General features: G+C 39.9%; 1 protein-coding gene across 1 annotated transcript in view; it reads right to left on the reverse strand.

The window, feature by feature from the left end:
* Positions 1 to 6279: 6279 nt before the first annotated feature.
* LOC137624375 (ankyrin repeat domain-containing protein 29-like) overlaps positions 6280 to 27500 on the reverse strand; it is a 617540-nt gene continuing 596319 nt past the window's right edge. The window contains exons 6-8 of the mRNA XM_068355089.1: positions 27169 to 27285; positions 26895 to 26990; positions 6280 to 10354 (exon numbers count right to left, since the gene is read on the reverse strand). Coding sequence (XP_068211190.1) covers positions 9665 to 10354; positions 26895 to 26990; positions 27169 to 27285 — 903 coding nt within the window. The 3' untranslated portion in view covers positions 6280 to 9664. The remainder of the gene's footprint in view (positions 10355 to 26894; positions 26991 to 27168; positions 27286 to 27500) is intronic.

Consider the following 27500-nt stretch of genomic DNA (forward strand, 5'->3'; position numbering starts at 1 on the left):
AAAAGGCAAAGTGCAAGACTTTATCTAACGACCATGAAATAGTCTTGGGAGTAACATTAGGTTTCAGTTTGGCACAAACCTTTGGGATCTTATTGAATATCTCGCTATTGAGTTCGATATCAAAAGCATACACAATTGGTCTAGTTAGTGCCGACTTGAAGGATTCAGTAGTTGTAGAGGCTAGACCTTGATCGTGTAGTGAAATAAAGAAATACAAAGTCCATAGAAATAGAAGACGCTGATGATTTTTCACAAACGCAACCCATTTTTTCCAGGAAGACAAATATTGTCATTTTGTGGTGTTGGACGTGTACTCTTCTATGAAGTTGATTCTTTCCTTCACAACTCAGAATTTTCTTTGAGCTACGAGGGCGAGAAAATCATCAGCTGAAGGGTTTCCGTTATCCAAGAGGAAGCAAAGACAGTTGTCTGTTGAACAACCTGGGACAGCACTGGAGATGGTGGAGGAATTTGAGTTCCACAACAAGAGGGTACCAATTGCTCTTAGGCCACTTGGGAGCCACCAGAGCTGCTGTTCCCTTGAAAGTCCGCAGTTTGTTCAGTACTTTCAGTAGGAGGAAATGGGTAGATGTGAGACCACTGGTTCCAATCCAGAGAAATCGCATCCATTCCTGTCACTTCCGGGTCCAAGTTTGGTGCTAAATATCGGGGAATTTTTTGTTGAAGCTCGTCGCAGAGAGATCAATTTGCAGTTCCGGGACTTGCTCCAGAAGGAAACAAAATGATTTTATGCTAAGAGACCATTCTGTTTCCTGAGGCTTGGTTCTCGACAGGGCATCTACCGTCACATTGCGAACCCCTTCGAGGTGAACTGCTGAAAGATGCCATTTCCTCCTTTTTGCTAAAGAGAGAGTGGCTAGGATTACATGGCTGATCTGAGGAGATCTGGAGCCCTGTCTGTTGACAGTGTTTCTTTATTGTGTTGTTGACTATGACCAATTTGACGTGTGATTTCGTCTTTGGGCATAGTCTCTTCAGAGTCAGAAACACTGCCATAGCCTCCAGAACATTGACAGGAAACTTCTGAAATGTGATCGACCACTGACCCTGCACTTTCTTAGAAGAGGAGTGTCCTCCTCAACCTTGTTCTGAGGCGTCCATGTGAATAGTCATGGAAGGAGGAGGGTACTGAAGAGGGACGTCGTTTGATAGACTCTTGGTAGTGGACCACGGCTTGAGCTGCTTCCACAGTAAGGCCGGGGTTTTGTGGAGAAGATCCCTCCGACCATTGGATGCCTTTCTTCTCCAGACTCTGTTGGCATCTTTGAGCCTTGCTTTCAGGATTGGGTCTATCACGGCAGTGAACTGTAATGACCCGAGGACCCTTTGTTGTTGTCGTTTAGTGAGTACTTTTGAACGAAGTAGGCACCTGACCGAGTTTGCGATTTCCTTTCTCTTGCCTTGTGGAAGAGAGAGGGTGTGTGACTGTAGGTACCAGTGAAGTCCTAGCCACTGGAATTTACGAGCTGGAGATAGCTTCTCGAGGTTGATTTTGAAGCCCGAAGATTGTTGGAAGTTCAGGACCTCTTGGGCTGTTTGAAGACATTCTGACATCGTTGCAACCCAGACTAACCAGTCCTCCAGTTACACTATCACCTGAGGGCCTCTGTTCCAAAGTTGTTGGACAATAGCCCTGAATAGTTTCGTGAAAATCCTTGGAGCTATACTGAGGCAGAAGGGCATAGCTCTGAGTTGGACCGTCGGTAACTGGTGACCAAAAATGGAAGACACCTCAGCCTTGGGAAAGAGGAGGTCTTTCAGTTCCAGAGAAGGAAGATAAGGGGCACCTTGTTTAGAGCTCCTTAATCTCAGACGTCCAAGGAGACATCAGTGGCATAGAAGCCGGTTTGAAGGAGATCCATGCAAACCTTGCAGTCAGTAGGGTCCCAGATTGCAATGGATCCCTTGGTTACCATGTTTCTGGCAGGTCTTGTGGCCACAGGGTAACTTGACCCGCCTAGTATAGGTGACCGTAGAACACTCCATGTCATCAGCGACCTATAAAGGTAAGAAATATAAAAGAATACCAGTACATCATTAAAATATCATATCTAATGAAAATTAGGAAAAGATAATTTATATATCCTATCTTATAATCCTGCACCTAAAGAATGGCTATATCTAAAATATAATAGAATACATGCCAAACAGCTCAGAAATCTGGAATGATTTATGAAGATAAACATAATGACTGTGTGATAGGAATATGGAGGAAAGAATCACATCTAAGAAACACCAGAACCTCCAGAGTAGGTCTATCAGAACAGCTTAAGAAGGCAAGTTCACTCATCATACTGCCTAGACCAGCAACAGCTGCCCCTGAGGCGACAGCGGCTGGGAGGCGGCAACTATTTCTAGTAGCCCGAAAAGAGTGACCTGTCAATACCTGAGGCATGTCGATACAAGGCGGAAGATGCATTATAAAGTCAACAGGGGAGAGTAGACAATCCCAAGGGAATGGTCCACACTCAGGGGAAGTAAAGGAGTGAAAGGCAGATAATAAGAGAACCAGCCAGAACCTGATCATTATCATTAACTTACACAAAGTGGGGGTGCAGCCCATAGGATAACAAGAGCAGTACAAGACAGCAAGGACGCTAAGAATTAAAAATTCAAAGGGCCTCCCGACAACCAGGCAGGATCCAATTGACAAACTCCAAAGGACAATGTTCCTCAGATGTGAGATAGGAAAGAGCAGATGACTAGCCTAAGTCTGCTGCTGAGGCCGCAGAGGGGGTGACCCATAGCCAACATACAGCCAGTGCTAGAACTCAAGCTGACAAGACTGGAAGCAGAGACAAGGTGGCACCTCTGCCTAGATAGGCTAACCAGGCAAGGGAGTCAAGAATCCATAGCTAGAGGGATATCTCAAGCTGACAAGACGGGAAGCAGAGACAAGGCGGCACCTCTGCCTAGATAGGCTAACCAGGCAAGGGAGTTAGTGGGATATAGCACAGGAAGAGAGGCTGCATACATAGGACAAGCACTGCAAAGTTGGCAGAGGAGTGATCCAAAGGATACCAACTCTGTGCCTAGATAGGGTTAGGCCATGGTAGAGCTATGTAGACAAGCCTAGCCTCCTAGCAGGTGAGGAAATCTCAAAAGCTAGGGTGAGATGACTAGACAAGAGGAACATAGTTCTGGTACAGTCAGGTTATGGCCTAACTAGGAAAGGGAAGGGGCAGAGAAACACCCAAGGGTGGACTCTAAGGCGGCAGAGAGATTTCATCCAGGGGAGGAGAAAATCTCGTCTACCTAGGCCAGGAAAGAAGCCTATAAGTAGGCAAACTAACAGGCACAAGGAAAGGGGAAGGAGGGGTGGTGATAGGAGACTCGGAAAATAGTTAGGCGGCTTGGCAGAAAGCCCCAACAGCGACATGGAACAATAATAGTTTCCCTGAGGGGTTGCCGTGATAGGTCAAGAGGACAAGCCCTCACAACCAGGCATAACGTACCAAAGACTAAGAGAGAAGCCTAATGATGGTTAAGGCAACACAAGGAGGTCTACTAGTCAACATCAGATCTGGGGTAAGGTTTTCTAATGGGTAAACATAAGTAGACACAGGGAACAGGATCCCGAGACCTGTGCAGCCTCGCTAAACATAGAGGCTTAGTGGAAAGTGAAAAGCAGTCACCCTACGGTAACTGAAAACACTATCCAACTACCAAAAGAACCTTCAAGACCGCAGCTACCCGCCGTGACGAATCGATAGCATGGGAGTATAGACAGCCTCACCTAACCCGTAACGTTTGGTGAAAGAAGGGAGTGGTGCACTAGTGAACGATTATAAGGTATGGCTGCCGGCTAGGGTAGGCTAGCCTAAGCCAATGCTGATAAAAAAATACAAAAGAAATACCAAGGAAGGATGGTGGGATACCATATACATACCACACTTCAGAATAATAAAATAACAAAGAATAAGTAAATGACTAAATAACTAATAATTTCTGAGTGTTTGACGACATGATAAATGGCGCCAAAAGCCTGCCGGCTTCGGAACAATAAAAGCATGCAACATAATAAAATAAACTAGGTGGAGACGCAAAGGGTGGATACTCAACTTGGTCGATGAGGAAGAAGTTGAAGCATCCGTGATCAAAAAAACACTCAAAAAGCTAAGAAAACTAGCAGAAACTCTCCAAGCAGAGGGGAGTGGATCAGCAGGAAGAGTGTTAGTCGTAGTACATCTTTGGGATCAGGAGTTATAATGGCGCTCTCGCCCACGTATCCTACCCTATCCCTTATCCTTCATGACAAGGTTAACTCTAATGGGTAAGGATAACCATGGCTTGTTATTAACACGTCCCTAATTTATACCCGATGTCTCTCGGGATATTCGCTCCAGAGGTAGAGAACTCAGTGATACCTCTAAGGTAAATTTCTCTTGTATATCACTCGGAGAAATATCCTAAGTAGAAGCTACCAATGAGGAACTTCCATCAGTTTGACATGGCTCGAGCCCAAAAAATACTGTATACCCTAGATTTCTATACTGTATATACTTAGTGGTTTTTCAGCTATTGCAGGCTGGGGTCTTGGATTGTAACACCTATGATAGAAGGGAGTACAGTATTGTAAAAAGCACCTAAACCCAAAACTGGTTCCAAGATCATACCTGAAAGTATGTCTGCTTGCTTGTTCAACGACAAATAAAAGATGGTGGCCGAGTACTACAAGTGCCCAGGTAGCCTGGTCTCCAGTACCAGTATTAGTTCTTGGTGAAGACATATAAGTTGTCCAAAATATTTCAGCACAAGAGATGCTGTGACAGATTCATTATAGCCTGAATCTATGGTTCTCTCTTATCTGTGCTATACACATTGATACACTGGCCCTCAAGCAGGGAGGACAATATTTCTTTGGTATTTTCTTGTCCTACTGGATTCCCCGTTCTAGGTTTCCTCAGAAAAGTTCTTGGAGACCACACAGTAGATTAATTGATCACAAAAAACAGTGTAGTTGGTAATTGTTGAGATAGTTCAGCAGGTAAGTGTGCTAGGTACAGATCAGTTGGATCTTTGAGGCACTTCTTAGACTTTATATATATAGAGCAATTTTTGTCACTGAATATTTCAGGAAAGTTTCATTATAACTGAAATCTAAGGGCTTTCCCATAAGCAGACCAAAAATGACAATAATATTTCTAAACACAACAAAGATTATGGTAATATATTTATTATAATTTTGAAGTTAATATTTTTCACAATAATGATTACGTAAATCCATATATGCTGACTGGAAGAGATAATGAAAAATGGGGACAAAGTAAATGAAAAAAATAAAAAATATAGAACACTAGCATTCCATGGATGTTGTTACTTATTTATTATGAATGGTTTCAAGGAAAGAATTTTCAAAATTTAACTTTAATGTAGCATATTACAATGGAGAGAGGCTAAACTATAGTTGAAACCATCTGGACATTAAGATATCAAAAGAGGTATTGATATGTATTGACAATGTGTTAAAAGTTCATTATCTAGTATAAATATAAACTAAAAGCTACTGAAACTTTAATAAACCATTTCAAGTTAGATACATGGTACAAGGACTCTATCAACGATACCTTATTGCTTGGCCATCAATTTTCAGCTTAAGCCAGTAAAGGCACATTTGACATGAAAAAAAAAAATTATCAAAATTGATTATATTTCCATTAAGTCAAAACAAATTCATACTGTACTGTATTTTTAATTTGCAGTTTTTTTTTTCTTTATTGGAATGATATTGTTTAAGAGGTAATCAGTGGTGTAGTATCTTTTAATAAATAAATACATTGACATTAATAGCTATATTTAGATAATAATTTGTTGAATTATGTCTGTTACTACATATTAGATTTCTAAAGTAAATTAATTAGCTTCATGGAGTCTGTTTACAGTAACATTGAAATCATATATTTTTAAAATTTCTTCTTCCTTTTACATACAGGTCAGTATTTGACTTTAATCATATCTACTTGTACCATATATATAGCTAGCTTTTGTATCCTCTACTTTCACCAAGTAAATCTACTTACAAAGCAATTTTCTTTGATATTACTGTAAATCAATTTTGCAAACAAAGTAGAATCAATTTTAGAGGATGAGTAAATGCTCCATAAAATTAATCTGTATTCTTCCTAAATCAACTTCACTTTTAAAAGAGTAAACTAAATATTGAAGTGAAGTTTTTTAAACCATTTGTGTCTCCCAACAGTCAGTGTAATGCAGACAGACAATTTGAATAAACTGTGCGTTTTTTTATCAAGGCAAATGTCTTCGTCAATTAATGAAAAATTAAGCGCATATTTTTACTCTATCCATTTGTTTAGATCAGATTAGCACACAAGTAACCACAATTTATTTTTGAGAAATGACATGAATGAGTAATGATTTTTCTTTTCTGGATATGATGATATTTTGATTTAGAAATTACAAACTTCTTGTGCTATTTTGTAAACAAAAAATGTTGAGATGAAAATGTAAAATTTCAAATCATACACTAACAAAATTCCTAAAAGCAAAAAATTATAATAATTTAGGTATCATAAGTTCAGTGATTAGTGAATGGCAAGATTTCTCAATATTGTATTCAACCCATTCATTAAGCTAATATATGTAAGAGATGCTGATTTTACATAAACATAACATTTTTACTGGGCTACAAACAAAATAGCTACATATCTTGCTTCTATGTACATTTTCAAAAACTTCCCAATAAATCCTCTTGTCTATCAAGCAGTGATTAAAAAAAGGTATTACAGTAACATATTGCAATTTTAGTGTATCCACAGTAAAATACACACTTAAAACTGAAACATAGGAAGACCACATTGTAAGGCTGATGCCACTGTAAAAAAAATTTCATGGATAAATCTAATAATTGTGTAGTACACTAAAAATACATATTTCAATGTTGTAATGCACACGAATGGGGGTAAACTTTAATGTGCTTCACGGCATAAAATTATTACATGTATTGTACAATGCATATTGTTATTACCTCAAACTTATTGGTAAAGTACAATACAGTATTTACCAGTAGTTTTTTTTTCTTTTTTCACCAAGAACCTTTTCACTCGTACAGCGAAGTCACAAGGATAACGTTCATATGTGAACAGAAACTAGAGTAAAGTTGCCAGCGTTCCTTACAACTTTTAAATATAATTGAAAAATTCACCATGAACCACCTCACAGTAGCACAACCTTAAACAGGATTTTAGCAAATATACAATTTTTGTTTAGTAAAAAATCAAATAAAGTATGTCTAAATAGGCTAAGTATAGAAATAGGTCAAAGGTTAAGGCCGCATTTCATATCAAGCTTATTTACAAGTAAAATCAACTAGTCACCTCTCAATCACTTTGCAAGGATGAGTAAAATGGGATTTTTCAAACCAATGTGACAAATACCTTTTAAGATATCTAGACATCCAGTGAAAGCATTAGTGTTAGCAAATGATAATAACTCAATATTGCTTCCTGAGGGGCATCTGGTAGACAGTGACTGCAAGAAGTATTATATATTCTCCAAAAAGGTATTTTAATTCTGAATTCCATAATTGACAATAGCTGCCATGCATTTAGGTCTTATTTATGGTATAATAATACTCTTCACAAATTACATATACAATACATAGATGTACAAGCTGTATTGAGAAACTAGCAACAGTGTGGCATAAGATATAGCATAGTTTAAAACAACTATGACATTTGCAGTAAAGTGTATGACCAGTACACTTGCAAGTACACAAACCATATATTTTAAAAAATTACTCATTTAAAGGAAAATAATATTGGATCATCTCTCAAACATTATCAAGAAGGCATAATGCTGGCAAATTCTGATTTATAATGTTACAGTATTTAATTATTTTCATACAAGTGATACAGTACAGCATGCTTCAGCATACACTGGAAGAGATTATGCACCAATTTTAAACAAAACTATAATGTCATCATCATCTCCTATGCCTATTGTCGCAAAGGGTCTCTTATAGGAGAAAAGAATTTATATACAAGAAAATTTGATACTGTAAACTAGGATTAGGTTTTCAAACCTTTTTTTTAAACATTAAGCATTATAACTAACAAACTTTAGCATAGGATACAGAGTAATTAGCATCCAGAATGTGGTCCTTCATTGGCATTATATAAAATATGGATATTTTTTTCTAAACGTGAAAGATACCGTAATTATGTAACCGAATTCTTATAGTGTTCTTTTCTTTATAGATTTAAATATATTTTTCTTTACCCTAAATTGATTCCATTGTAAAGACACTCACATTGTATGCTAAAGCAGTCTGCATTGTACATTTGCATACATAATCAGGATAATAATATGCCAAAAGGTTTATGGTTTGTATTTTTATCATCCTAGTGTTTGCTGGGATAAACTCAATTTGTAAGATCGTCTGTTTTATATGAAGGCATGAGTAATTCAAGTTGTAGACACTTTGCTCTAATTTTTTTAATAAAGGGCTTGAAATAACCTCTTGTACCTTTAGCTTTACTACGAGAGTTAACCAAATTTGATTCAGCTTCTATCAGTTTATAATTTTTTAGGCAAATAAAAAACCTTCTGCTTTATAACTAATTTTGCACAGTTTTTAAATACAGTATGTTAAACTTTCAAATTTCTTGTGGTTAATAGCAATTTACACAGATCACCATACCAACTTTGAAATAGACTCTCAGAAAGGAAGAAATTTGAAACGTTCCCTTGTGTTCTAATTGCTGAAATACAAGTTGTTTTTTTTCTTTAAATATTAAATGCAATTTTGTAGCCATTGGTTATGTGTGATTCCACCTCTACACTACACTTAATGACTACCCATTATGCCATTCAGAACTCATAGCATTTACAAAATGTAAATAAATTACAAGTACAAAATAATTTATATAATGTTAGAATAATCATACTTTCTTGCTAATGCTTTCAATAATGGGTAATTGTAAAATGTAACAGTCAGAGGTATCAGTGATTCTTTACTTTAGTAATGCTTACATATTTTAAGATTTACACATAGAACAATTAAGGTGCTTCAAGTTTTATGGAATTTAACAAAAACAAAATTCCATCAACTACAGCATAACAAAACCAAACTCAGTGCCTTCATTTCTTGCTCCAGTTTACAGCAGTGTACCAGAATTTAAATTTTTTGCTAATTTTCTGCAGATGATAATGCAAGTAAACTTTATTTTTTTTTTTTTTACATTTCATCCAGATATATCTGGCACATTATAATAAAGTGAAAACTTATTCTGTAAAGTATAAGTATTTAACCACAATGTAAGATTAATTAGATTATTCAAAAAATTTCTTCTAGTAATGATTTCTGTACCATAAAAACTTGGACATGTTGACCAATTGGGACTGTTTAGAGGCTTCTGAAAATTTAGTGATTAGATTATTTGGCAAAATAATCACAGTAAGTCAATATCAAAATTTCATAGAAACCTTTAATTTTGTAATGTTCTGTTTAAGATTTCCCCCTCTTTAAACTACACTGCAACAGCAACAAATCTCCTTTTACATTATCTTCCTATTCTAATATCACCAGTGACTTGTAAAGCATTTGTACTGAAATATCGTTCAGTTTGGAAAGCATATAAGTAAATAAGAACGAAAGATAAAAAAAAGTATAAAGAAAACCTGGTCATGGTTCTGGTGGCTTATCATTTCTTTTCACTATGCTAGAACGCCTAAAAGATGCAAGAGTTCTGCGAAAAATGTTCTTAACACTGCTGACATCAGTATGAGAAGCATGCCGGGGGGCTTTTTGCAATGCTGTGATCATGGACTGTGGAGGCTCACTAGATATGCTAGGCGAAGGTGAGGGATTTGAAGAACATGGCGTGCGACCAGCAACAGATGAACAAGACCCAGTGGCTAGTGGAGCTCTTGGACGAGCTCCACCATCTACCATGTTACTGAGTTCACAAGACACATACTGGGCTGGCTTGGAATTACCTGGCGAGCTCACAGACCTAGGCAACACTGGGCTGGTTTCTACTATTGTTCCTAAAGAGCTGTTTCTAGAGGATCCCCTACTACTATTCTGACTCTGAGGGCCAGAACCAACATTGCCAGACATGCTTTGAATAAGTCTAGGAGATCGTGGCCCTGGGGATGTCTGCTTTGGTGTAGTCTGACCTGCTTCTTTTCTTTTTGCTAATGCCTCTTTTAATAGCTGGACGGCTTCAGGGTGATTAGCCTGAGAAGCAATCTGTATAGGTGTCAGACCCTGATCATTTTTAAGTCCTGGGTCAGCACCAGCGTGAACCAAAGCCCTCAGCACTCTGATGTGGCCATATAATGCAGCAGCATGCAAAGCACTTTCTCCATTCTAAAAAAGAAAAGAAAATACAATATTAGTAATCTTAGATTGTTCCCAGGATATTTAAAAAAATCAGATTTTTTAAAACAACCACTACCTGCTACGCATACTTCATCCTTATGCAGTACAGTACATTCTTTTAATGGCTAAACATTACATAGATTTACAAAAAAATAGTTGTTCAGACACAAATGCAAACCCTCGTTCTCTACATAGAATATAACAGCACAAGCTGGAACATAGCAATAAAAACTTTTAACGAAGTGTCAAGATCTGGTACGGTTGTTACCAGTGGGTAAGCAGGGAAGCAACTCCCTTGCTCACTCACAACAACCCCACTTTGATTTTAGCTGTGGTTGAGAGAAGCTGTTCTCTTCCATGCTCTGGAACTGGCTTGTTTTCTTTAATAATTCTGTTTTTTCAGGTGTGAGCAGTGTGAACCTTGAGGTTGTCAACATGCAGGTTTGTCCTGGCATAGTGGGCTGCTCTAGCGGCACGTTTATGTCGGCTATGGTGATGGATCCTCACTGGCTTTGCTGTTTGTGCAGAAGACACTCCTGCACGAAGGTTCTTCCATGTGACAAGTGTTGGGAGTGGCCATCCTCCTAGTGGGAGCAGTATGGCAAAAGGAGGAAGAATTAGTCTAAAAGAAATTCTTCGCTTTCAGGGTCTTCTCGAGGACTAAGAAATTCCGACGATGACCTCCCTCTCCTGGTACCCTCCCCTTTGTGTCTTCATGTTCAGCCTCCTCCAGAAGTCTATTGAGTGAAAGTGGTGGCCATTTACCCCTTGGGCAACCCTCAGGTCAGTGAGTTCTTCCTGTCTTACATAAGAAGGCGGCAAAACCTTCCTCCTCTGGGGAGTCCTAGTCCACATCCCAAGCCTCCTTGTGTCTACTGTGGCCATCCTTGGGACTTATGGATTCCCCGTCAAAGGATAAGGTACTGGAGGTGTTGGTCGTGGGGCTCGGCAATACAGTGCTTCTGTTTTTGCTGGGGTAGCTTTACCATTTCCCCCTCCAGAGACAACAGGAGGGAGTCCCGTGTGCCTTCTCTCCCATTTAAATAACACTTACCTGCAATCAGTTGAGCCAATCTCACCAAAGGGGGTACGCTAACCAATCACGCACACCTGTGGTATGGGCTCCTGTTCAGGTTTCGTAGGCCACTCACAATTCTACAGTGATCTTCAAGGAGTCATTCTTGTTTCAGGAGATCTTCAACATGACCTCTGTAACCATGCCTGCTTTAAGAGTTCCTGGAATGTTTGCCAACCTGTTAAAGACTATTTCAGTTCCTGGGAAGCTATTTGTGTCCTCCCAATCCTCTGAGGCTCCCTCTGACCCTAGGCTTCATCACACTGAAGGGAACAGGGTTGCTCCTGTTAGCAGGGCTGTGCCCATCCTGCGGAGCATGTTTCCAGGCATCAACACCACCTGGAAACAGAGGTTCAAGCTGAAAGATTCCGAGCATTTTCCTGGAAGGACTTAGGGGTTTTAACCCGCTAAGCTTAAACAGAAGCGCTATTAGAAGAGGCAGCCTTCGGAGACACCTTTTACCCCAGAACCCACTGGGAATAGAGATCTCCAACTCTTGTGAGGGCTCTTTCCTCAGAAACCTTACAACGGGAGACCATCCCAGTTTAAGCCCGTGTGAACAACGGGAGACCATCCCAGTTTAAGCCCGTGTGAACAACGGGTGACCATCCCAGTTTAAGCCCGTGTGAACAACGGGAGACCATCCCAGTTTAAGCCCGTGTGAACAACGGGAGACCATCCCAGTTTAAGCCCGTGTGAACAATGGGAGACCATCCCAGTTTAAGCCTCTGTGAAGTCTAAGGGGCAGGAGGAGGATACTAGCATCCTTTCCCCTGGTGAGGGACACGAACATGCTTCCAAACTTTTGAAAGACCCTAGTCTTCATACAAGAGTTCAACGCACAGCAGCCTCTCTCATAACTCACGAGGCAAGATTCGTTCCCCTGTCGCTCGGACTGAACATGACGACGACTCTTCTCAAACTCGACAGGGTTCAAGTTTTGAGATGGATGATGATTTCGAACCTGACTATTCTGGCAACTGAGCTATTATCCAGCCAGCCCAAAGGCTCCGGACACATAGTAAGGCAAGTCATATTCCACTTACTTGCAAGTACTAGCCTACCCGAGGCAAATCAATAGCCTTGGCAAGGCCCCTTACTCTCCTCATAAGGGGAGGGACACGGCCATAGATGTTCCATGCTGTGCTTCCAAATCTAGTAGACCACAACTAGAACTACTGTAGTTCAAACGTGCCTCTGGTTCAATTGTGAAAGTCAACTTGCAGATGTCTTTGAGGAGGAACTCCCTTCGGACTGGCTGCTATACGAAGTTGCTTCCACTTCCATTCATGAGGCAAAGAAGTACAGTACTGTAATATACTGAATGACGTCCCTTCTCCTCTACCCTTAGACGTGGCAGTTTCAGCTTTAGCCCAGGGCTTGTACTCAAGAGAAGCTGGTGGCCAAGTTAGTGGTACAGTATTCACCACACTGATGTCACAAACATGGAGAGGATGGCAAAGGCTATGCTTTAGGCCTCCTCCTGGATGGACCACTGGTCAGGGACAGTGGGGTTTTAGGCTACCACCAAAAACCTGCTGCTGAACCCCCAAGAAGCTGAAGGTGTTCAAGAACATCATTCTTAATGACACAAGGGCGATGAAGTTTTTGACAAAAACACTGCTAACCAGTGGGGCAACTGTTTCCTGAAGAGATGTTACGCTGTTGTCTCCAAGTTTCAAACGTAGGTACTGAAAAGGGAGGTCATACATCTCCATAACTCTTCTATTAGATCTTCGTCCTTGCTTCCTCTCAGGAGTGTTGAGGTGTTGACCTTGAAACGAAGGAAGGTGAGCTAAGACTCCCTCCTACAAAAGGCTGTTACATCCTGGCCAGCAAGACAAGACCATAAGACCATCAAGGTTGGGCAGAGGCAATTCCAGTCTAAGAAGGGCAATCCCCAAAGGCTGTGAAAAGGCAAGAAGACCAGGGGACAAGGCGGGTGACCTGGCGGATGTGGTCAACATTCCCGCTAGGGGGGGGCAGTCTTCCCATAGTAACATAGTAAATAAGCCGCTATCGCAAGAAAAATCAAAGCAGGTGGCAATTTGAGAAGCCTTAATCAATCATCAAGGTGTGAACAAATTTATATCAAGATAGCAATATATGAAAGGAAAATAAGAAATGATTTAGTAAGGACTTATCATAAATGTACAGTATTAGTCAGGGCAAAATACAGTTTAACCCTCAAAAAACTGTAACAAAAGGTTTCTTAACTGATTCTGGTAGGTTTTAATGTACTTTTTAACATACTAAAAGTCTACCAAACCATGACCCCCGGAAAAGTATTTTTTTTCAAGATGGCGTCCAAGATGGCCAACGAAACCTTTGAACGATCATAACTCTATAACTATCAACTCAAATTTTATTATCTTGGTGTCTATTCCTACATTTTTTGGGGGCAAAGAACAAATTAGGACAACTAAGGATATCATCGAGCTGTTAAATCATTATGAAATTGGATTTTTGACCTTCAGATGTTCACTACCACCTTATACACAAACACTTACAACAAGCAATAGTTAAAAGAATTTATTCTTAGAGGTATAATAATAGCAAACTAATTATGAGCGTCTTCTATAGGGTTGTTAACTTACAGTACTCATGTTTATATAATCTTCTATTTATATCAAATCCTAATTACACTTAACATAGCCTTATATTTCAAGTACTTGGTTACATTAGTAATAACGCTTTTATCCGCATAGAACAAGTTTCAGAGTTTCAATTTTGAGTGTCATCCTCCTCCTCAGTATCAACCTCTCGAGTGTTGTTTGGATTGTTACAGTTTTCAGTCTGCCAAGGACCACATACACCAGTGCAAGGGAGTCCATAATGTCTGCAGCTGCATCAAGATAATCTGCATCCCTCTGAACAGTTGCAATGGATAATTTTCAAGAGTTTGTCAGGTGCAGCATTGTTTTGGGTCATAACTGGTACTAACTGATCATTATCGAGTTTCCATCCCCATTCAATTGGGTTCATTTCACTTGCCTTTCCCATCCATACCATCATTTGGAAGTACACACGTTGGCTATGGAAACTTGTTGCTGATGGTGTTGGGGAAGCCTTTCAGGAGTGACAAATGCTTCAGCAGTTGCCACTTTCTTGGTGAAAATGGTATGGCGTAGTGATGATAGTGTATCATTAGATTTGCCTCCAAAGCAATCAACCATCAGTTCTTTGCCAAGATCTGATATCTCCTCTTGAGATTTGTTTTGAAGGGTGAATGCACTCGCACAGGACTCCATGACAGGATCAGATTTCACTAATTTCCGGAAGACTGACTTTTTTCCAATGCCGAAATCCTTGAAGTGGAACCACAGCCTTAGTAGGCATGTACAAAGAGTAATTCAGTGCATACATCATCTCTTAGAGTTTCTTTCAAGAGGTTAATGTTATATACTTTAAGTTCTCTTGATTGTTTGCTTGCATCAGAACGGAATTAAATGGTCTCATTGTTTGTTCTGGTATAATGAAGGAGCAGGATCAGCAAATCTGTATCCTCACCAACTAACGTTGTGGTGTAATGATGGGATAGTTCAACAGTTGCCTTAACGATATCAACATCTGGATCACCTGGTGACTGAATGACATGGCATCCCCTTTTAGTTAGTGCTGTGCTGATAAGAGAAATCATGTCTGTCTTATTTTTGTCACGAGATAGAAAGTCCTCATTTTTGCCTGAAAACTCTGTTTCTGCTGTGAAACTAATTATAGGGTGCAGGTTTTTTCCTCGTCTCAGATGTGTGTTGTCTTTTATAGAGGGGCCTTCACCATATCCATTGAACACCACTGTTGCCTGTCCATAATTTCTCACAGTGAAGTCTGCTCACAGTGAAGTCGGCTATTGTATAACATGAGTCGCCTTTCTTCCATGGTAAACGATGGAGTAATGAGTCTTCATCAAGCACATAACAATCTGTTTTAGGTTTAGAGTTATCACAGCCTCACTTGAAAAGGCTGCAACATGGTCTCGAATTGTCTGAGCAAGCAGAGGTTTATCTGCTTTTCAAAGAATGTTCCTGGTCTCAAAGAGGGCTGGAGGATATGGGCTTAGCTCATATGTCAAAACCTCTTCAAGGGAAAGATCTCCTGATCTTGACACGACAAGAAAACGCTGGGATAGAAGGGCAAGATTAATGGTACGATCAGGAGCAATCTTCACTGCAGAGATATTTCCAAGGGTTTGGGATCTGTCTTAACGCTTAAATTTGAAAGTAAATGCTGGCTTTACAATCATATCTTCAATGATCTTGTTCCCAACTGGTTCAAAGGCACGTACATTCACATCTGGTCCAGCCACTATTCTGTTGATAATATTTCTCAGAGTAGTATCAGATGTGAAGGGTGAACAGGCTGCAATCTTTGTCTGAATTTTCTTAAGATCAGATGCATCTCTTTTGATGCGTGCCTCAGTTGAATCTTTGTGTTATGGACTTGTAGTATAGGTTAGGTCGGTAAAATCTTGCATTGCACTGTTGTACTCAGATATTACAGGTGCAGATAAGGTCCAAAGATTACGGATCTCCTTGGTCATCACACTGCCATGGGTTAGACCACCAGTGCTCTTTAGAGACCTCATCAATGTTTGTTCTATGACAATATCACTACTTGGTCCTGCCCTGCAATGATTGCTCCTTCGAACAACATGAAAACCATAAAGGAACTTCCAATAAACATCTAGGTGCTTTTCTTCCAGATTGCTCATTTGCTGCAGGTAGTAATGAGCAGATCGCAGATAACTGAAGTACCCAGCTCCAGCAAAGACAGTTAGGCAATTGGACACTGCCTGCAAATGCATCAACCAAGATCCAGTACGATCTGCCTTGATCAACATTCATGCTATGCCAACCATACTCTGATAAGTCAGCCACAACTGGCTTGTCTTTGAGGTCTGAGCAAGTTCAGATTTCTTCTTCTCCATTACTGTCTCAAGTTTTATCAAAACCTCAGAACAAGCAGCATCTTCTAGCATCATCTCTCCAATAAAAAGGGAGGAGTACAATTCCTCTGCCTGATCCAGCGATGTCTGAGTCTGAGAATCATCTTTGGCCATTTCCATTACAAGCTGGCTATGTAGGCACTTGTCAACAAGAAGAAGGCCCCGCAAATCCCCCCGGACAGCTTTCCCTGTTAACATATGCACCACCGCAATAAACAGTCTCAAGTATGTTTTTGAGGCCGGTGCCTTCCATGAGTTCCTATGGCCCCCAGTAAGTTCATGAGTGTATGATTTGATATAATTAGAAGATGATATAAACATGAGTACTGTAAGTTAACAACCCTATAGAAGATGCTCATAATTAGTTTGCTATTATTATACCTCTAAGAATAAATTCTTTTAACTATTGCTTGTTGTAAGTGTTTGTGTATAAGGTGAAAGTGAACATCTGAAGGTCAAGAATCCAATCTCATAATGATTTAACAGCTCAATGGTATCCTTAGTTGTCTTAATGTGTTCCTTGCCCCAAAAAATGTACGAATAGACACCAAGATCATCAAATTTGAGTCGACAGTTATAGAGTTATGATCGTTCAAAGGTTTCGGCGGCCATCTTGGACGCCATCTTGAAAAAAAAAACACTTTTCCGGGGGTCGTAGTTTGGTAAACTTTTAGTATGTTGAAAAGTACATTAAAACCTACCAGAATCAGTTGAGAAACCTTTTGTTACAATTTTTTGGGGGGTTGAGGGAGTATTTTCCATATATTGACCCTACTATATACCAAGACCTTTTTACCTTGGGTTATATCGTTGTGATGAATACAACACAAAAAATGATGACATCCATAAGAGTAAAGGGAGAATCAAGAAAATAAAGGGAATACAATTTTTTTCTTATTACAAGAACTACTAGACCAATGACAGGCATAAGGAAAACCAAAGCAGATATACAATCAGATTATTTAAAATATAGAGGTTATTTTAAATATACTGTAGCTGGAATCATTAATTTGTCTTTTCACAACGACACACTATATATAATTTAGAATATGATACAGGATTCCAACAATCAGCACAGAATGAGAGTAGGAAAGCAAGTGAAATAACAACCTGGATATGTCATCTGGTAAAAAGCTAAGAACATCAAAATTACTAAAATATAAGGAATTAAAAAATAAAATAAAATACAACAGTGAAGTTGTCTGATGCTAAAAGTAGGATAATCATGTCATCAGAAGCCGTACACTAGACCTAGATAAGAGTGATCAAGGAAAAAGATAACTTTAGAATACAGTATAGAATACTGAGCATTGAGTATGTACTGTATAATATTAAAAAGATTCTAATCATCTACTATATTTGGAAATAAAGTACTATACAGTACTTGAAAGAAGTTGAAGTATAAACTTGAATGTTAGGCTACAACGAAGTCTAATCAGAATACCAAGGAAAAAGCCCAGGATTATATGAATGATAGATAGGCATTGTTAAATATTATTGTTCCAACAAAAATTAAGAGACACCTCACCATCCTCCAATGAAGAATAGAGCATTGAGAAAAAGAAATTAATGAAGTTAAAAACCCTTTGAAAGAAGAAAGTTGTTGCAAAGCTAGAAGACACTTTGGCCAATAAGGAAAAATATTGGAAGCAGCAGTAATTATGCAGAAACCCAACAAATATAGACCAACAACAATGGAAAAGTTGCCTAAAATACCACTGTTCCGACACCTCCTACAAACTTTTCGCTCTTCATATATGAAAATACTACTTTGGCAAAACTGAACTAGCTACAAGACTTTTAAACAACCCCACCGCTAATAAGTGGGGGTAGACCAGCCATCCCGCTCTCACACTCACCAGTGATATGTCGTCGGTTTTGCTTTTGTCTTAGGAAAAGGTAATATAACTGGCCGTTTCCTTTACCCTTTGCTTTTTGAGGTAGTGGTCATCCTCCCAGTGAGAACAGTTTGGTAGGTGATGGAATCTATGAAGCGACTTCTCATTCTGGTATCTCGTTCCCTCCCCGCTGCATCTCTGCTCATTTGGTCTCTTCAGGGGATTCAAGAGTAAGAACGATGACCAACTGACCCCGGGGACAACCCTTAAGAATGGACACCATCACTTCCGCTAGCGGCGCTTCTCTTAGTGAAGTAGCAGTGCCCATCACCTGGGGAGTCTCTTCCAATAATGGCAACTTGTACCTTCCTTGGGCTTTCGGGTCTCCCAGCTGAGGTATGGTTTTTTGAGGGTATGTCAGATAAGGGCACAGTGGGAGCTCATACCTGCCTCCACAAGGGTTGACCATGGTTTTCCCCTCCGAGACTATGGGGTTGGGTGAACCACCAGAGCTTCTCGTGCCCTTAGCTGCAGCACTCTTTGCATCTGCTCATCGCCCTTTGTTTCTGCAGCTCTTGCGTGCGAACAAGAGCAGTTGCAGAGTGGTACTCCTCTGAGTTACCGGTCAGGGTTTTCTCCTTATGCTGAAACACAAGGTAAACCCAAAAGCTGACTTAGATCAGTCTTCGAAGCTTGCTGATTATGTGGCCGTCCTTAGACCGCTGAGGGCTGTAGTGTTTGAAGCACTTGAGCTTTTCCGCCAGGTGTAGACCGCCTCCCTCGTCTGTGAGCGAGGCCCTCCTCACCTGTTGAGTTGTCCTTGGGGGTTTGGAATGAGTGCTTGATTTGTTGGGCCTCGTTCTAGCTCTTATGGAGTACCCAGATAGTGATGCCCGCCAACTGATGGTGGTCGCCGCTTCTCCCATCGCACCCCCGGGGCAAGAGTCGTGGGCAATTTCCTTCAAGGTGATTGCTGCAGATGTATATGCCTGCCACCTCCTCCCTCGATGAGTCTTGTAGGCTATAGCCCTTCGGGGTTATTGCCGCATGTGGTGATGCTTGTGGTCGTCGCCTCTCATTATGGTAAACAAAGCTGTTATAGTTTGGTGAGGCCAGGCCCTTCAGGACCCTGCCTCGTGCTTTCCTTCCCTTACTGGGAAAGGCCTGGTTTTCCCGCTGTGTCAATACAAAGGAAAAGCTTTCTTAGCCTTTCTTGCTACCATACGAGGTCATGCCTCCTCCGAGGAGTATGTTAGACAACTTCCCAACCTCCTCTGGGAGTGCTGGTTAATGTTCATGTTTTTTCATGCTTGGGGAAATCAATATTTTTATGCGAGAGTGTGAACCCACACACTGAACATTAGCAAGGTAAGCAGGCGAGCTCCTCTCGCTGACGAGGGCTTGCTCAAGCGCTGAGCTCTGGCAAGCACCTCTACCCTATTAATTCTAATAAGAGACCCCACCCAAGCAGTAAGCGGTAGCAGAAAATAGCACGAGTGACCACCTCTTGCTGACGAGGTCTGAGCATCTAAAATTGCTTCCCAACACACCCATAGTAAGCTAGTTTAGTTGCGCATGCGCACACGTCTAGATAACTACTAGACCTCGCCAGGGAGGTGGAAACCTGCGGCAATACAATGAGGCTTGTAAGACAGTAACCTCCGGGGTTATTGCCACAGATAGGAATGCCTGCCGACTCCTTACGGCCGGCGCATCCTACGATTTTGCCTCCCTGGAAAAAAGAGTGCTGTGAAACAATCCTTCAGTGTTATTATCTCGGACTTCTCCTCCTTACGGGATAGAAAGCTCATCAGAACACTCAGATGGTGTTGGCCTCCAACCCTTTGTGCTCTCCACCTTACGCCGTCATATGCCTCTACTCTCGACGGCTTAGAATCAGCTCGTGCTTGCATTTATGAACGATAGCAAACAAATATTCGCTTACACAATTAGTCGCTCAAAGGTGCACTTGTACTGCCCACCTCGCTTCTGATGATGAAGGTCTGATTGCTTCACTAGTATGAACGATAGCAAACAAATATTCGCTTATACAATTAGTCGCTTAAAGACGCACTTGTACTGCCCACCTCGCCTACTGACGATAAAGGTCTGATTGCTTCACAAGCTGCATGCGCTTCTCATAGGTGTATGCACGCTCATGAGCATGTTCACAATACTGTGGCTTATCAACGATTAGTGAGATTTTGACTGGTGTCAGGAGATAGTACATTCAGCAGAGGATAATGGGCAAGGGCCCAATATGATGATATAACCATCCCTTGGGAGTTCCACGCCTCTCTTTTATGATCGACGTCAAGGTTGATCCTCAAGATTTTAAGATACAACACCCAGATAAGGTTAGCCCCCTTAATAGCCATAGAAGTGAGTGATAGCAAAAGGAGTCCCAACCTCCTCTTCCTTGGGCATGGTTATGCTCTCCCTGCAGGAGTAGGACACATTTTGAAAACTAACAGGGAGTTTATTTGCTTTCTAATTAGACAAAAAGTCTTCACTGTACTAGTTTGCTCCTGGTTTAATGTTGTCTATCTACAAATATGGCAAAGATTGGAAGATGGCTCTCTGTTCAGGATGGGCATCTATCCTGTCCATCTGTACAGCACACTCCATGCTATCAAACATTATGATAACGAGGGTCCGTCTGTGAAGACCACTTCAATCTTCTCTTCCTCATAACCTAATGAACTCAGAACAGCAAATCCTATATGACAAAGAGGTTATGACTACTACTATTTGCCCCTTTGCATGGGTTAATGCACTGACAGTAAAGTGGCAGATAATAAAAAGACATCTAGGCACATTGAACTGGAACGTGATATCTATGTCAGACATCTCCACGTCAGTGTGTTGAAAAGGGTGTGGACAACCCATAGGTCCTCTTGTTCAGACACCTACAACAGGGAATGTCATTACACACGCTGTTGGCACAAATGGGTGGCTTATGGACTCTTCAACATCTTAGAGATCCAGATAATTTTCAAAGGCCTTGATGTATTCAAAACCTCATTGGAAGGTTAAATATATCATCAGGATCATAGCAGTCAAAGGCACTACCAAAGTGTACTTCAGGCATATACCTCTCACGTAGTTATAAAAAGGTCTTCAGGTTGGCATAAAAGCACAAAATAAACATATTGTACCCCAGCTACACAATGCTGTACATTATTACAGACGCCGTGAGAAAAAGGAATCAAGACCTCTCTATGGAATGGTCCATTGATGTGGATATCTAAAAGGACCTATTGGTAATTGTGAAGAACCTGAATGGTTGACTTAATTACAATATTTCTCAATCACAAGTTACTCTACACAACCAAAACCCTATTTCTTAATCACAAGTTACTCTACACAACCAAAAACCAGAGATTTGCCCCACGAACGAGATGTTTCAATGGAGAGGTGACATAGAATTGTACACCTTCCTACCTTATGCCTTATCCAGAGAACCATAAAGATGCTCAGGTTGGCAATGAACACGTGTGTGACTCTCTACTCCATGCTGGCCTAAACAGGGATGATTTCCAAAATTGTTAGTCCTAGTCAGGGTTATCCTAAGATTGCCGCCCTTCTAGAGCAAACTAGAAGCTACTTTAATATCACATTTCACTACAGTAGACACTCAGGTTTCAAGTATAGAGAGGTAATCAAGCATACAGTACATTTAAGGGAGACTACTTCTCCGATAAGGCAGGTTCTACCATCTGCTTCAAATCTATACCAAGGAATATGAACTTTGTTTGGCATTCGGCCTAACAAACAAGGTGCTTCTGCACTTTAAATCTCAAGTCCTTTTAATTTTAGACTTTTCAATATTACTCCTGAACCATGAACAGCAAGTTTCCCTCTCTGCCATCAAGAAATACTGTCATCCCATGCAGCATTCCTTCTGCCCCTGATTCACGTGCTTTATATTTATCTACTTTACCTCATTTCCCACTTCTTGATGTCTAGGTTGTAGGTAGTAGGTTGGCCGGGGCACTAGCCACCCACTGAGATACTACTGCTAGAGAGTTATTGGGTCCTTTGACTGGCCAGACAGTACTACATTGGATCCTTCTCCCTGGTTATGGCTAATTTTCCTTTTTGCCTACACATACACTAAACAGTCTGGCCTATTCTTTATATATTCTCCTCTACCCTCATACACCTAACAACACTAAGTTTACTAAACAATTCTTCTTCGCTCAAGAGTTTAACTACTGCAATGTAATTATTCAGTGGACTGTGGTTACTTTCCTCTTGGTAATGGTAGAAGATACTGTACTCTTCAACTATGGCAAGCAGCTCTTCTAGGAACCAAAATCAAAATATTGTTCTCTTGTCTTGGATAAAGCCATAGCCTCTGTACTATGGTCTTCCACTGTCTTGGGGTAGAATTCTCTTGCTTGAGGGTACACTTGGGCACACAATTCTATCTTATTTCTCTTCCTCTTGTTTTTATAAGGTTTTAAAGCTTATATATAAAGATTTATTTTGATAATGTCACTGTTCTTAATATTTTATTTTAATTGTTAATTACTTCTCTTTTAGTTTCCTTATTGCCTTTCCTCACTGGGCTATTTTCCCTGTTGGAGCCTTCAGGATTATAGCATCCTGGTTTTCCAGCTAGGGTTGTAGCTTAGCAAGTAATATTAATAATAATAATATCTACCCTTTCCTTCATATTGTAAACTGCTCGATTTTCTAAAGTTGCAATCGAGTGATGAATGGTCTCACAGACCCCATAGCCAAGCTACATGTATCCCAAATTCATAAATCCAATCCCTTCTTGGATATTAATGCAACAGGGCTTTGACACGAGCACTAACAGTAACTTTTTAAGACCCGTTTAATCACTACATCCAATCCCGCACAAAGGCTACAGTAATGCCTTTCAGCTGGAAACTGGTCCTAGTCTTGAGAAGTCTTACTTTGCCATATAAGTCTCAATACATTATCACACATTGTTATGTAAGGAAGGATAATGCTTTGTTCATCATCACTTTATGCTTTGTTCATCATCACTTTGTGCTGGACTTTCTGGAAAATCCAACAGATAGAGTCCTTCTGAAATTATAACTCGCCCCTTTACAATGCAGTATTGGCCTTGTCGATAGCTGATGAGGGTGCCTCGTTAATTTGCCTCAGAAGGACCTCGAGGATATACAGTACTTCCAAATTAGTAGATCTTATCTTGCCCTCGTAACTTTTACATAACACCATACAGTAAAGGCTGAGAAAAGCCTGTGTTCCAAGAACCTTACTCATTGTTTGAAAAACAACCTGGTACAACTAGCTAACAAGATCTGTGAAATTCCAGCTTTATAAGCCTTCTAACATATTGCATTATCAGCCATCCTCAGGTCAAGTCCACTTTCTCTTGATTCTATCTATAGACCCTTATCTAGTCGATACCTGGATGCTTTCTCTTTGGGATCACTAACTTCAAAAGTACAAATTACACATAGGCTGAGCAGGGAATTACCCAATACCTCTTCCTCTTAACCAATCTTTTATTTTTATGGTACCTACAAAAATTTCCGTGAGCAGAAAGACCTAATGTTTGGCGAGTATTGGCATGTTGTCCAATACTAAATTCCAATGCATATGTTCCAATACCCACCTAATTTCTTTACTCAAATGCCTGTGTACTGCCTTCACTGCAACGTCTCCATCCCATGATTCACCAATTGTTGTTAGCTGACTACTGTATATTTCAAAAGTATTAAACAAATAAGCCTTTTTAAAACTTATACAAACCTAAATATTCTATATAGAGTTTTTGGTGAAGGTTGTAAGGGGCTTTCAATCTAGTTAAAAAAGAAGTTATGAGGCAGTATATGGGTATCCAGGGAGTAACACATTCACTTGCATACATGCAAATTCTCACTTTTTTTCCTACAATTATGGGGACAAATGTAATTACAGTTGAAGGTGGGATTACGTATGTATATTTCATAATACTATACAGTAATACAATTTGTTTTAAAACTGTTAATTTGTTTCTATAAGAAAACAAACAATCACTAAGGGACCCAATGATTGAATGAGACACCCGATGATAAATCACATCCCACTTTAGTTATCAGAGCTTTAGGGATGGCCAATACTGCTCATTGCTCATAATGAGCAAGGAGAACTTTACCAAGGTTGAGACAAATTCCTTTCCTTTAGAAAGTAAACCTGGTTCAGAGCCAAGAGAGAGCTTTCACCGCAGGAACTGACTGGGCCTTACTTGACAAGGAAGTCTGATCTGTTCAAGAGTGCCTCTATCCAACCAACTATTTCCATGACATAAGCCCTAGATAAGATCCCACTTTCCAATACAGACCTGCTAAGGATTTTGTCAAACTCCTTAACGCTTTCAACGCATTCTTATAAGAAATGCCTATACCTAATGACGAGATCATAGCTAGACTTCAGTTATGAAAAGCAAGTACCTTTATGGAATGATGGATCCTGAGTAGATGGGACCCCAAAAAATCTTTGTGTAGGCCTTTATTAGGGGAGCCAAAAGAATGGGTTACTACACAACTTTGGCCACTGAGAAACAGTGAGGTTCACCCTACTTCCTGGAGTGATCTGCTCTATATAAATCATTTGATAGATCAGGCATACATGTCCAGATGGTCCTCATGAATGCATGAAGTAGCCTTTCAGCAGAATCCATCCACCCATAACTTGTTACAGATCACTGGGAGTATCTTGTTTAGCTGCATGATCAACATGCCAATCACCAGGGTTCCCCACCCCCAGTCAGACTTTTCATGAGCCAAAGATGTAGTGATCCATCATTACAACCTTCCCTAGTGACTGGTGTGGAAGTCCCACATGTTTAGGGTTAACCTTCCTTCATTGTTTCCAAAACTAGATTCATCTTTGGTGGGGCTGGGACCATAAGAGGTTCCTGTCATATGCCCATATCCTGGCTCATAGACTAAGACCAAAACCTTGAATTGTAAGCTGTCCCTAATTACAAGTAAAGAAGTATTTTTTTGTCATGTGGTTGAATATCCGGAATTAATCCTCCATCAGGTATGCAGAAAATATTATTTTAATCTCTTTGATGGAAGCTAACATGTTTCCATCCTGAAATAGTCTTCTGATAAACCTCCTTCAGAGGTGGGATAAAAAACTGGTTTTCATACTTCTGTTGTCCTCTCTGGCCTATGTATAATGCCAGGAATCAGCACTTTTCTTCCACATGGCATTCTTCTCTGCTGACAAAATCAAAGAAAAATTATCTTAGAAGGGTGGCTAAAATATAATGTAAGGGAATTGACATGGAGGCCTTTGAAGAGCGCTACTAAAGAACATAAACTTCTCAATGGTGTTGCAATGGTTCAATACACCATCCCAGGTCAAATGGGTCATGACAACTTCTGGTACTTTGGCAAGGAAGAATATAGAGCCCCTGACCTGAGTTGGCCCAGAGACTTCGTTGACTTCTAAACTCCAAATGTTGTAGTCATAACCATCTTTAAAATCTAAGCTGCAATATGTTTGATGTTTAAAAGATCCCAGTGGAGTCAAACTACAATGTAAGATGAAAGTGCTCCAAGTATCAGCCAGCTACTATTCTGTCACCATACTTTTCAGAAAATGTATGATTTATTCACTCAGGGTTGCAACTTTTATTGAGAAAAATGCCAAAACAGCATAAAGCATTCACAAAAGTGGGTTGGCCCACAGGTTAAACAACATCTTTTCAAACTATCTTTGGCTTGTCATAGGAAACCAAAGAATAGGCAAATAAGCTGAACCAGAAGTACAATTGTTGAAAAAGCTGCAAAGAAGGCAAAGCAACTAACTACTTGACTTCTACTCTTCTGCTATAATAAAATCAAATTACATCTGTATTAAGCCACTTCAAAGTTGGAGGATATCCATCAGTCAGCAAAATGAAAAGTCTACTTGCAGGGAGTTTTGATATCCAGTGGTCCCATGGAATCTTCTTAAGCTGTATACTTTGCTACTGGTAAGTATTTCTGCCAGTGGTAAGTAAACTAATTCACACGAACAAACGTGGACCCTGCATAAACAACAGTATGGATTAGCAGTTTTGGGCAAAATGAAGTAGCTACAAACACTTGGCAAAACACATTTATGCCGTTCTACCTTTCCTCTCACAGGAAGAATGAACATTAAACATGAAAACCCATAGTAGTAAACAACAACACCCGGTGAGTTTTCTGAATACCACACTCAGATGGAAGTGGGATAGTGAAGGAAATAACCTGGATAGGGAAGGAAATAACCTGATCAATCTAATATCCTAGCCTAATTATTTACACCATTTAGCCAAGACGTCTTCAATACAGGAACTTAACAGCTACCAAATTTTGTACAATACCTCATGAATCCAGGTGGAAAATATAATATAAATACCCATTGGGCTTAAAAATCATTACCTTGGTAAGGAATTTAATAAATACTAATTAACCCTAATTACAGTAGACAAATATTAAAAGCTTAAAAATGAAGGTAATACAGATTCTTCAGTCAAGACTGCGGTATTCAACTGACGAATCAGCTTTCTATGAAAGTACTGTTGAGTGATAATGCACTTATTGCTGTATGACCTAGCTTGGCAAAACAAGAATACAATGTTGTGTAATATAAGCAATAAAATATAAAATTTGCAACGATGATTTATCATGATTACTAATTTACCCTTAAAAGGCCAAGATGGGGCTTGTATGGCAGGAGCTCATGTACAACGTCCACATGTCCTTTATGAGCAGCTTTAAATAATGGTGTTGCTCCATCCTGCAAGATAAAAAAAAAATATGATTCGAGTGTTTTGTATAAAGTTTGATCTATTAAAGTTTTTCTTCCATGTAATGCATTATTTTTTTTTTTCATATTCTATACTAATGAAAGTTATTTGATTGTGCTATAAATTCTTCTAATAATAAGAATATAAACACAGTAGTAACAAACTTACATGTCTACATATATCTACATTAGTCCCATGGTTCAGAAGTAAACGTACTACTGAATGATGGCCCATCTGCGAGGCAATCCACAGTGGACTGGCACCATCTAACCTCCTTACATTAGCCTGCAATATAAGTGAATTATAATTTTCACAGGTAAAATGTCTTTTATTAAGCACTATTAATTATTGAAGGTTAACCTGGTGTACTCGATCATGCGACAAAAGTGTATGATTTCTATTATCAGCAAAAAATTCATGTCTAAGTATTTTTGATACAGTACGTTGTTCATATCACCATGCAATATGATATCCGTAGAAAATGTATTACAAAGAAGGTA

This window comes from Palaemon carinicauda, chromosome 31 (assembly GCF_036898095.1).
Source record: "Palaemon carinicauda isolate YSFRI2023 chromosome 31, ASM3689809v2, whole genome shotgun sequence".
Lineage (NCBI taxonomy): Eukaryota > Metazoa > Arthropoda > Malacostraca > Decapoda > Palaemonidae > Palaemon > Palaemon carinicauda.